Source organism: Salvelinus fontinalis, chromosome 7 (genome assembly GCF_029448725.1).
Source record: "Salvelinus fontinalis isolate EN_2023a chromosome 7, ASM2944872v1, whole genome shotgun sequence".
Taxonomy (NCBI): domain Eukaryota; kingdom Metazoa; phylum Chordata; class Actinopteri; order Salmoniformes; family Salmonidae; genus Salvelinus; species Salvelinus fontinalis.
The window spans coordinates 33,276,473-33,288,050 of NC_074671.1; the positions used below are offsets into that span (position 1 = coordinate 33,276,473).

General features: G+C 44.6%; 1 protein-coding gene across 2 annotated transcripts in view; it reads left to right on the forward strand.

Annotated features, from left to right (window-relative positions):
- Positions 1–11,373, forward strand: part of ube3c (ubiquitin protein ligase E3C) — a 46,853-nt gene extending 35,480 nt beyond the window's left edge. For both annotated transcript variants that reach the window (XM_055929222.1, XM_055929221.1), the window contains exons 20-24: positions 30–242; positions 2,218–2,406; positions 2,580–2,646; positions 3,205–3,335; positions 10,168–11,373. In XM_055929222.1, coding sequence (XP_055785197.1) covers positions 30–242; positions 2,218–2,406; positions 2,580–2,646; positions 3,205–3,335; positions 10,168–10,338 — 771 coding nt within the window. In that variant the 3' untranslated portion in view covers positions 10,339–11,373. The remainder of the gene's footprint in view (positions 1–29; positions 243–2,217; positions 2,407–2,579; positions 2,647–3,204; positions 3,336–10,167) is intronic.
- Positions 11,374–11,578: the final 205 nt, after the last annotated feature.

Sequence of the window (11,578 nt, forward strand, 5' to 3'; positions counted from 1 at the left end):
TGACCTATGACCTTTGTTTCTCTCTATAGGCCCTGTATGAGAACATGCTGGTGGAGCTGCCGTTTGCCAGCTTTTTCCTGTCCAAGCTGCTGGGCACCAGTGCTGACGTGGACATCCACCACCTGGCCTCGCTGGACCCCGAGATGTACCGCAACCTGCTCTTCCTCAAGAGCTACGAGGACGACGTGGAGGACCTGGGACTTAACTTCACCATCGTCAACAATGACCTGGGAGAGGCACAGGTGGGTGGGGCTTGTGTGTGTGTGTGTGTGTGTGTGTGTGTGTGTGTGTGTGTGTGTGTGTGTGTGTGTGTGTGTGTGTGTGTGTGTGTGTGTGTGTGTGTGTGTGTGTGTGTGTGTGTGTGTGTGTGTGTGTGTGTGTGTGTGTGTGTGTGTGTGTGTCGATGGGGGGAGGCAGGAATTATCACAGCATCTCTCTCTTTGATTGCCTGTGACTCCATCCCTCTTTTCTGCCTGTGTCTCTGGCCTTGCCATTCTGTCCTTCTCGCCATTCCCTTTTCCCTTCCTGTAGTGTTAATAATTAATTTCCCTCACGTTGTCTGTATTTGGCACTGAGAGAGATAAAGCACGTTGTCAGCTCTCGCCCTGAGTGGTGCCGTGCCGCGGGGAATAGGAGGCTCTCTGTTGACCATTCTACCAAGCTGGCCATCAAGCAATTTTCTCAGAACACGCCTGAGAGGCACGACTTTTACTTCTTTGGCACGTCTGAGCCTGTTTTTTTAAACAGAGAGGTCTATTCACTGCCCTCTAAGTCACCCTCACCAGTCACCCCGGGCTGGGCTAAGCACTCTACCCGCTCCCCCTGTTTGCTCAGGGCCTTACCTTTTCTTATTAGCTCCTCTTTAAACAGGCTTGAACAGTCGCGCTACAGTGTAGCCCGCGGTCGCAAATAGGGCATCCCAAATACGATTCGGAAAACAATTTGCGGGAGATAAGGCACACACTCGGAGGCAGACTGGCCCGTATATGCCCTCGGAAGATAGCCAAAGCAAGCAAGATAAAGACAATCATTCTCAGACATTAGCACATAATCAGAAACACAAAATGAAACTCAGATAGTGGGCCTGCTGGCTACTAACCCTTATGTGGTTAGCTACTTAATTAACTTTTTAATCGATTTTGTAGGGGGGGGCATGCCCCCGCACCCCCCTGACTGGCTACTTTTTTCATTAAGGTGGCTACTTCAGATTTTCGGGAACATATTGATCTTAGAGTATTAGAAAAGTTCCTTAGTGATCTGGATTATTTTACTGTGATTATTTGGTATGTGTCCTTACTCCTCCAAGACCATTCAACCAACATACAAAACCCTCCAGGAAGGAGATAGATAAGGTTTTGTCACCCAAAACTCAAAACTATAGCTGATCATAGAAAACGACTCAAGTAAAAGGGAAAGTCACCCAGTAAAATACTACTTGAGTAAAATTCTAAAAGTATTTGTTTTTAAATATACTTCAGTATCAGAAGTAAATGTAATTTCTAAAATGTACTTAAGTATCAAAAGTAGAAGTATAAATCATTTCAAATTCCCAAACCAGACGACACCATTTTCTTATTTGTTTTTTAATTTACGTATAGCCAGCGGCACACTCCAACACTCAGACATCATTTACAAACGAAGCATGTGTGTTTAGTGAGTCCGCCAGATCAGAGGCAGTAGGGATGACCAGGGATGTTGTCTTGAGAAGTGTGTGAATTGGACCATTTTCCTGTCCTGCTAAGCATTCAAACTGTAACGAGTACTTTTAGGTGTCAGGGAAAATGTTTTGAGTAAAAAGGACATCATTTTCTTAAGGAATGTAGGGAAGTAAAAGCTGTTAAAAAATATAATTAGTAAAGATATCCCCAGAAAACTACACAAGTCGTACTTTAAAGTATTTTACACCACTGCCCCTAGGCCCCTTGATCAGTGACTTCTCCCCTTGCTCCACTGGTACCTTCAATCACGCTCTCTGGGCCTACACACCCTAAAGAGCTTGTCTTGACGCAATAATATTACATGCTCCACTATAAAATGTATATTTTGCATGGAGTGACACTTTCCGGTGAACACATTTCTTGACTTTTTAAGTTTTGAGCATTGAGAAAGTAATACCCTAAGTAAAGTGTGAGGGTGACATATGGTGACTCTCGCCTGGTTGCCCTCTACGTGGATATGAGATAAATGCCTGTATGTCTGACAGGGCCTTTCTTCCAGGTGGTTGAGCTGAAGCCGGGAGGGAAGGACATCCCTGTGTCCACGGCCAACAGGATAGCGTATATCCATTTAGTGGCAGATTACCGACTCAACAAACAGATCAGGCCCCACTGCCTGGCCTTCAGACAGGGCCTGGCCAACGTGGTCAACCTGGAGTGGTTGCGCATGTTTGACCAGCAGGAGATCCAGGTAACGTCAAGGATATTCATTAGGTTTGCAAATTCCCGAGGATTTATGGAAAACGTCTAATTTTGGGAAAGTTACCAGAATGTTGCAAGTCAATTCACATTACTTTTACAAACATGCACACGTAAATATACATTTAAACATTTTCTTCATCGATCTTTGTTTTCCCACTACAGGTGTTGATATCTGGAGCTCATGTACCCATTTGTCTTGACGACCTGAAGACGTTTACAAACTACTCAGGTAAGATCACATTATGGATGGTTTGTACAATTTTATTTAAAGAAACAAAACTACTCAGGTAAGATCACATTATGGATGGTTTGTATAATTTTATTTTAAGAAACAAGCTATTCAGGTATGATCACATTATGGATGGTTTGTATTAGTTTATTTTAAGAAACAAAACTATTTAGGCTCTGCCATAATGGTGAAAATGATATTGAAGTTATACTCATTAATACTCAGTGATAGTCAGTTTCTAGTAGTAGTGATTACTTTGACCATTTAAAGTGCTGTAAAGTCAGGAGGATTTCCATAGAGCTAATTGTCAAGCTCTCTTGCCAACTTCATGGGACAGGTGGCCTAGCCACGGCATACGGTTGCGCTCTAAAGAGTAATGTGTTTGTTGAATGGGTGGTAGTCGAGATGGCATGGCTGCATCATGAGTCTTAAACAACACAAACAATGTGACAGCTACGTCTGTCAGACCAGTAGATTCACTCGGTTTACGGGTGTTTTTTTTTTTTAAGAATAAAAACCCAGGTGTGTCAGATTATCATTTCTCTTTCTCTTCACCAGGTGGTTACACTGCCACTCACCCTGTCATTACTATCTTCTGGGAGGTGGTGGAAAGCTTCACCGATGAAGAGAAACGCAAGCTGCTCAAGTTTGTCACCAGTTGCTCGCGGCCTCCCCTCCTGGGCTTCAAGGTGAGGGTTGATCGAAAGTTCATTACGTCAGTTTTTTTTGTTTTTTTCTGCCCCTCTTTTCTATCCTCTACCCTCTGTCTGGTATTATAGACTGTGTTGATTGTAGCCGGCGCCATCAGGAGTTCAACCAAAGACTGTGAGAGTCCAAATTACACCCTATATTTTTGACTAAAAGTAGTGCACTATATATTATAGGTAATAGGGTGCCATTTAGGACACAACCCAAGACTAAGTCCAGCACTAGGGAGTGTTCACTGTTGTAATGGGCATGTAATGAAAATGCCTGGCCTGATAACTCCCTCCGATGATCCTTTTCAAATGAAGCTCGGTGATAAGACTCATAATGCTCCCTAGCTCATGCTTATCTCCTATATCCCCGCTCACTGCGGTTCACAACCCTCCTCTGGATTATAAGTCAATTTGAGCCCTTTGCCCGACCGTTTGGGCGTGAGCTCGGTTGGCAGGTATCACCCGGCGGACAAATATTGACGTTGGTGTCAGACTAAGCCGGCGGCACGGTGAACGTTTGCACTGTTGGCTCCTGTTTGACCTCGATGAGAAATGGGGAGGGATGTTAGTTTCACACACAAAATAAAGGCATACAGTGCATTCAGAAAGTTTTCAGAACCCTTGACTTTTTCCACATTTTGTTATGTTACAGCCTTATTCTAAAAAAAAAATTTTTTTTAAATGCTTCTCATCAATCTACACACAATACCCCATAATGACAAAGCAAAAACAGGTTTTTATAAATTTTTGTAAATGTATTAATATTGAAAAACATATACCTTATTTACATAAGTATACAGACCCTTTGCTATGAGACTCCAAATTAAGCTCAGTTGCATGCTGTTTCCATTGATCATTCTTGAGATGTTTCTACAACTTGATTGGAGTCCACCTGTGGTAAATTCAATTGGTTGGACATGATTTGGAAAGACACACACCTGTCTATATAAGGTCAAATTAAATCAAATGGTATTGGTCACATACACGTGTTTAGCAGATGTTATTGCGGGTGTAGCTAAATGCTTGTGTTTCTAGCTCCGACAGTGCAGTAATATCTAACAAGTAATATCTAACAATTTCATAACAATACACACAAATCTAAGTAAAGGAATGGAATTAAGAATATACACTGCTCAAAAAAATAAGGGAACACTTAAACAACACAATGTAACTCCAAGTCAATCACACTTCTGTGAAATCAAACTGTCCACTTAGGAAGCAACACTGATTGACAATAAATTGCACACGCTGTTGTGCAAATGGAATAGACAAAAGGTGGAAATTATAGGCAATTAGCAAGACACCCCCAATAAAGGAGTGATTCTGCAGGTGGTTACCACAGACCACAGACCATTCTTCTGCTTCCTGGCTGATGTTTTGATCACTTTTGAATGCTGGCGGTGCTCTCACTCTAGTGGTAGCATGAGACGGAGTCTACAACCCACACAAGTGGCTCAGGTAGTGCAGATCATCCAGGATGGCACATCAATGCGAGCTGTGGCAAGAAGGTTTGCTGTGTCTGTCAGCGTAGTGTCCAGAGCATGGAGGCGCTACCAGGAGACAGGCCAGTACATCAGGAGACGTGGAGGAGGCCGTAGGAGGGCAACAACCCAGCAGCAGGACCGCTACCTCCGCCTTTGAGCAGGAGGAGCACTGCCAGAGCCCTGCAAAATGACCTCCAGCAGGCCACAAATGTGCATGTGTCAGCATATGGTCTCACAAGGGCTCTGAGGATCTCATCCCGGTACCTAATGGCAGTCAGGCTACCTCTGGCGAGCACATGGAGGGCTGTGTGGCCCCCCAAAGAAATGCCACCCCACACCATGACTGACCCACCGCCAAACCGGTCATGCTGGAGGATGTTGCAGGCAGCAGAACGTTCTCCACGGCGTCTCCAGACTCTGTCACGTCTGTCACATGTGCTCATGTGCAGAGTGTGAACCTGCTTTCATCTGTGAAGAGCATAGGGCGCCAGTGGCGAATTTGCCAATCTTGGTGTTCTCTGGCAAATGCCAAACGTCCTGCACGGTGTTGGGCTGTAAAGCACAACCCCCACCTGTGGACGTCGGCCCTCATACCACCCTCATGGAGTCTGTTTCTGACCGTTTGAGCAGACACATGCACATTTGTGGCCTGCTGGAGGTCATTTTGCAGGGCTCTGGCAGTGCTCCTCCTGCTCAAAGGCGGAGGTAGCGGTCCTGCTGCTGGGTTGTTGCCCTCCTACGGCCTCCTTCACGTCTCCTGATGTACTGGCCTGTCTCCTGGTAGCGCCTCCATGCTCTGGACACTACGCTGACAGACACATCAAACCTTCTTGCCACAGCTCGCATTGATGTGCCATCCTGGATGAGCTGCACTACCTGAGCCACTTGTGTGGGTTGTAGACACCGTCTCATGCTACCATTAGAGTGAGAGCACCGCCAGCATTCAAAAGTGACCAGAACATCAGCCAGGAAGCATAGGAACTGAGAAGTGGTCTGTGGTCACCACCTGCAGAATCACTCCTTTATTGGGGGTGTCTTGCTAATTGCCTATAATTTCCACCTTTTGTCTATTCCATTTGCACAACAGCATGTGCAATTTATTGTCAATCAGTGTTGCTTCCTAAGTGGACAGTTTGATTTCACAGATGTGTGATTGACTTGGAGTTACATTGTGTTGTTTAAGTGTTCCCTTTATTTTTTTGAGCAGTGTATAAATATATGGACGAGCGATGTCAGAGCGGCATAGACTAAGATACAGTAGAATAGAATACAGTTTATACATATGAGATGAGTAATGCAAAATATGTAAACATTATTAAAGACTAGTGTTCCATTTATTAAAGTGGCCAGTGATTTCAAGTCTATGTTTATAGGCAGCAGCCTCTGTGCTAGTGATGGCTATTTAACAGTCTTATGGCCTTGAGATAGAGGCTGTTTTTCAGTCTCTCGGTCCCAGCTTTGATGCACCTGTACTGACCTCGCCTTCTGGATGATAGCGGGGTGAACAGGCAGTGGCTTGGGTGGTTGATGTCCTTGATGATAATTTTGACCTTCCAGTGACATCGGGTGCTGTAGGTGTCCTAGAGGGCATGTCAGAGCATAAACCAAGCCATGAGGTCGATGGCATTGTCCATATAGCTCCGAGGCACAGATCTGGGGAAGGGTACCAAAAACATTCTGCAACATTGAAGGTCTCCAAGAACACAGTGGCCTCCATCATTCTTTATTGGAAGAAGTTTGGAACCACCAAGACTGAGCAATCAGTGGAAAAGGGCCTTGGTCAGGGAGGTGACCAAGAACAAGATGGTCACTCTGACAGAGCTCCCGAGTTCCTCTGTGGAGATGGGAGATCCTTCCAGAAAGACAAGCATCTCTGCAGCACTCCACCAATCAGGCCTTTATGGTAGAGTGGCCAGACCGAAGCCACTCCTCAGTAAAAAGCACATGACAGCCCGCTTGGAGTTTGCCAAAAGGCACCTAAAGGACTCAGACCATGAGAAACAAGATTCTCTGGTCTGATTAAACCAATATTGAACTCTTTAGCCTGAATGCCAAGTGTCATGTCTGGAGGAAACCTGGCACCATCCTGGTGGCAGCATCATGCTGTGGGGATGTTTTTCAGCGGTAGGGAATGGGAGACTAGTCAGGATCGAGGGAGCAAAGTACAGAGAGATTCTTTATGAAAACCTGCTCCAGAGCGCTCAGGACCTCAGACTGGGGCAAAGGTTCACCCTCCAACAGGACAACGACCCTAAGCACACAGCCAAGATAACACAGGTGACACTCCGGGGAAAAGTCTCCAGCCAGAGCCCGGACTTGAACCCGATCGAACATCTCTGGAGAGACCTGAAAATGGCTGTGCAGCGACGCTCCCCATCCAACCTGACAGAGCTTGAGAGGATCTGCAGAGAAGAATGGGAGAAACTCCCCAAATACAGGTTTGCCATGCTTGTAGCGTCATACCCAAGAATACTCGAGGCTGTAATAATGCTTCAACAAAGTACTGAGTAAAGGGTCTGAATACTTATTTAAATGTTATATTTCTGTTTTTTATTCTTAATAAATTTGCAAAATGTTATAAAATCCTGTTTTTGCTTTGTCATTAGGGGGTATTGTGGGTAAATTGAGGAGGGGAAAAAACAATTTAATCGATTTTAGAATAAGGCTGTAATGTAACAAAATGTGAATAAAGTGAAGGGGTCTGAATACTTTCCTGAGGCACTGTATGTTTTATGTTGTTAGATGTCTTTATTTGGGCAAAGGGTATAACCTCAGAAGAATATACTTGTTTTGAATCACTGCCCCCCAAAAACTAGCACCAAAACATTGCTGCAACATCATCGAAAGCTGTTTGTTTCCAAAAAGACTTCAGCCAAGAGCTGAAACTGAAATGAAGTGCTGAAATGCTGGAATTGCGTTTATCGGAATTACCATTGCTGTGTCATCAGCTGATGATTCCTCCAATCGAGAGCCGTTTCACTTTCCTAATGACTTGATTTAGCGAGACACTAAAACAGTTGGAAATAGAAAGGAGAAGGCCGCTGCCGAAATCCATTAGGATTTTTATACGCCTTACTTAGGATTACCAGAAGCTGTAATTGTCATATGATTGGTTTTATTACTGTTTATTGCCGTCGTTAGTTAAGAATACTTAAGTGCTCCCACAGCGGGGAGAGGAGGGTACAGATGGGAACGCTCCTAAAAATCTCCCTCGGTGGCTCAGGCAGGAGGGCTGGAGAGTCCCCCCCCCAGTTTAATGAATTTGACTTTGGGGAGTGTGTGGATGTGCCGTCCCCTCCCTGTCTCCTCCCCAGGCCAGAGAGGGGGGGGGATCATGGTGATTGGTGGGGCGGGGAGCGGCCCTTGACCCTAACCCTGGGCCCGTGCTAGCCCAGCCTTAATTAGCTGCCGTAAATGTCCAAGGATTCATTAGCGGAGAAATAGCTCTGTCAAGAGAAGCCATTTAAAAAAGATGATGGAGAGCCTTTTTTCCCGAATGATCGTTCCCGTAATGACACTTTCTCAATAAGCAACGATAGTTTAATACGGTAATTGTCCGAAAAATTGTGTCGTTACCGCAGAGCCCCCCAGAACCATTTAACCGGGCTCGTACAGGCGCTGAACCCCACACGCCACACTCCTAATCTTTAAATAGCAGGATGAATTAATTGCTGTAGAGCGGCAGGACGTTAGAAACAGAGAGGATGTTTCCTGTGGATTCTGATGGAAACCGTCAGTGGTTGCGCTCCAAATGGCACCCTATTCCCTATATAGTGCACTACTTTTGACCAGGGACCATAGGGAGAAACATAGGGCTCTGTTCAAAAGTAGTGCACTATATAGGGAATAACGTTCCATTTGGGACACAGACAGTGTCTTGGCCTTGGTGATGTGGGTGGAGATGAGGTGGCCTGGCCTCATCACCAGAAAGCGTCATTTGAAAAGTGCCAGATAGACAACATGAAGTGACCATTCGCTGCTCTTGCTCAGTACCCAATCCAAAAGGCTACCAGTGGGGACGTGTCTCCTTCAAACATCGACAGCCTATTTTTAATTTATATCCACGCTGAATTAGCTAAACACTTAACGTCACGTCCTATCACATTTATTCCCTGATGTCGCTCGACATTTATGGCTTAATTAGAATTGCCCGGGATATGATGATCATCATCGGTGACATCAGATGATCCATGTCTTTCTGTCTGGTTGGGCCGGGACGATACCAGTAACGCGATACTCGTTAGTATCGTGGCAAGGAAACAAAACACGAAGCTGATGTTAACTTCTTTAGGAAAACAAAACCTACTGGAAACAAACATTGTTACGTTGTCGTCAAGAGTCACATGTATTTATTTTCCCAAGCTATAGCAACACAATAATTTACATGCAGATTTTGGTCTGCTTCGTGGTTTCATTTTTGCCATGGACAAAATATCCCCCAAAAATATATATATCACGATGCTGGTATCGCACTGTTGGTCTTCAATTATCCTTCAATTATCCTGAACTCTGTTCAGCTTGTTGTATTTCAGTATGTCTTTCTGTAACTGAATGATTCTGCCATTTTTTTGGTGCCTCGTACACACTTAGGTTCTACAACTAAAACAATGGTTGTAATACAACAGATATTTTTGATAACAGCAAGTCTGTCGGCATAAAAGTGTCCACAACTCTTGTGTAATTGTTTTTGTCAAGAAAAACTCTTGTTTATATAAGAAGTGTTGTGCCTAATGTGTTGTACCTCAATTGGATAAATTGAATGTATAGAGAGCCTTCGTGGTACAGATAGAACAATGAGACGGTTGTTTCACCGGATGTATGAATCTAAAACATCCGTTTAGCATTTCCACTCGCCACCAAAAAGGGCGATGAGAGGAAGCCCAGTGGCCGGCGGTGGGAGATGGTGGAGCGAGATGGATTTTGGCCGACATTCTGCTAATTCTGTAATGGATGAAACATTTGATCTCCATACAGTTTTCTGTTCCCCAAACTAGAACCTTGTTATGAACAGCCGGTACTACGTTTTGTAGACTTATCCCTTTGCCAAAGATTCTAAACTGCGTGTTGTTTAGGAGTACAAGGGTGAATTGAGTTATTGCACACGCGCACTTCAAAGAGTAGGCGTTCCCTAACGGAAATGTGCAAATACATGCTAGAACACTCTAATTGAATCTCGCTAGCTTGTGCTCGACTCTGCTCAACTCCTTGTTCTGCCTTCGATAATTAATTTGCTCCCATTGGAAACGATAGGCCGCAGTCTATCTTAGGTTATTCGTAAAAACTTTGTCCGTTTACCCTCTGAATCTCGTTTGACAAGGTTCTCCCCACTGTGTTTCCAGGAGCTGTACCCAGCCTTCTGCATCCATAACGGGGGGAACGACCTGGAGCGCCTGCCCACGGCCTCCACCTGCATGAACCTGCTCAAGCTGCCCGAGTTCTGCGACCAGCACCTGATGAGGAACAAGTTGCTGTACGCCATCGAGTCCTCCGCAGGCTTCGAGCTCAGCTGAGGGGGGGATGTCTGTCTCTGACTCCCTGAAAACCACTGACTCAATGGACATGGACGGGCCAGAGAAGACTGTCTGTTGAGAGAGCGTGAAAGAAACTGAGGGGAAAGATGCATTGGTATCTCTCTGACTGGGTGGAAAACAAACAGGGGTGAAAGGATTGTCACCCAAGTCGGATGAGGAAGAGGGGGACGAGGAAAGAATGGAGGGGAAGAGAAAAGCGCATAGTCATTTTTTTTTGTTTTAATATAACTTAAATGTGTATTAAAAATCTACAAAACGCAAAAAAGTGCAGCAACAATAGAATCTCGAGGCTGTTTTTTTTTTTTAAGACTTTGTGCAAAAGTAAACGAACAGACGAGATCTACTGTGAGTGTGTCCAAGGGCGATACCTTTGACCCTTTAAGCACAGCGCGTCGTGAAATTAGCAACAGAAATAGACATCAACAACAACGGACTGTTCACCAAAGATTGAGCCGTGCTGTGCTGTTGGAAGATGGGAAAAAGAGAGGCACGGGAAATAAGAGGACAGAGGTGGGAGATGGGGTGACATACAGGACTGCAACACTCCTAACACCCCTGTGTCAGGGGTCTTAAGAGGGTCTAATCGTGTATGTTCCAAATGGTGCCCTATTCCCTATATCATTCACTACTTTTGACCTGATCCCTATGGGTCCTGGTCAAAAGTAGTGCACTATTAAGGGAATAGGGTGCCATTAGGGACATTTTCAACTATAGGTCATGATTACTGTAATGGTTATTATGGTTTTCAGAACATAAAAATGATAATGGTTTGGGAAGGTTACTGTGTTGGTTTTTCAAGTCAAAGACTAGTATTGTTGATAAGAGATTGGGCTATACTATTGATTATGATGATCATGGAATATTTGTTAATATGTATATGTGTTTACACCACTCTTGTACAATTCCTTCACTCATTATTTGTACAGGTTGCTTTTCTCTGTGTCTTTTTCCTCTTGTGTTTCGAATGAAGGCCTGGTGTTCTCACACACAGATTAAAGTGAACAATCTATTCTACAGTACTTGCCCTGGCTGTAATGCGTATCCACCAGAGCATGTGAGCAGAGTTGAGCGGTTGGAAAATCCCGCACACCGTTCCAGCACTCCATGTCCTTTCCTGCAGTTCCGCTAAAACCTATCCGTGCTCACAGGGGAAAAAACTGCCACTCCAAATTGACTCCATTCATATAAATGACAATTTAACCAGCACCCATCTATTTTT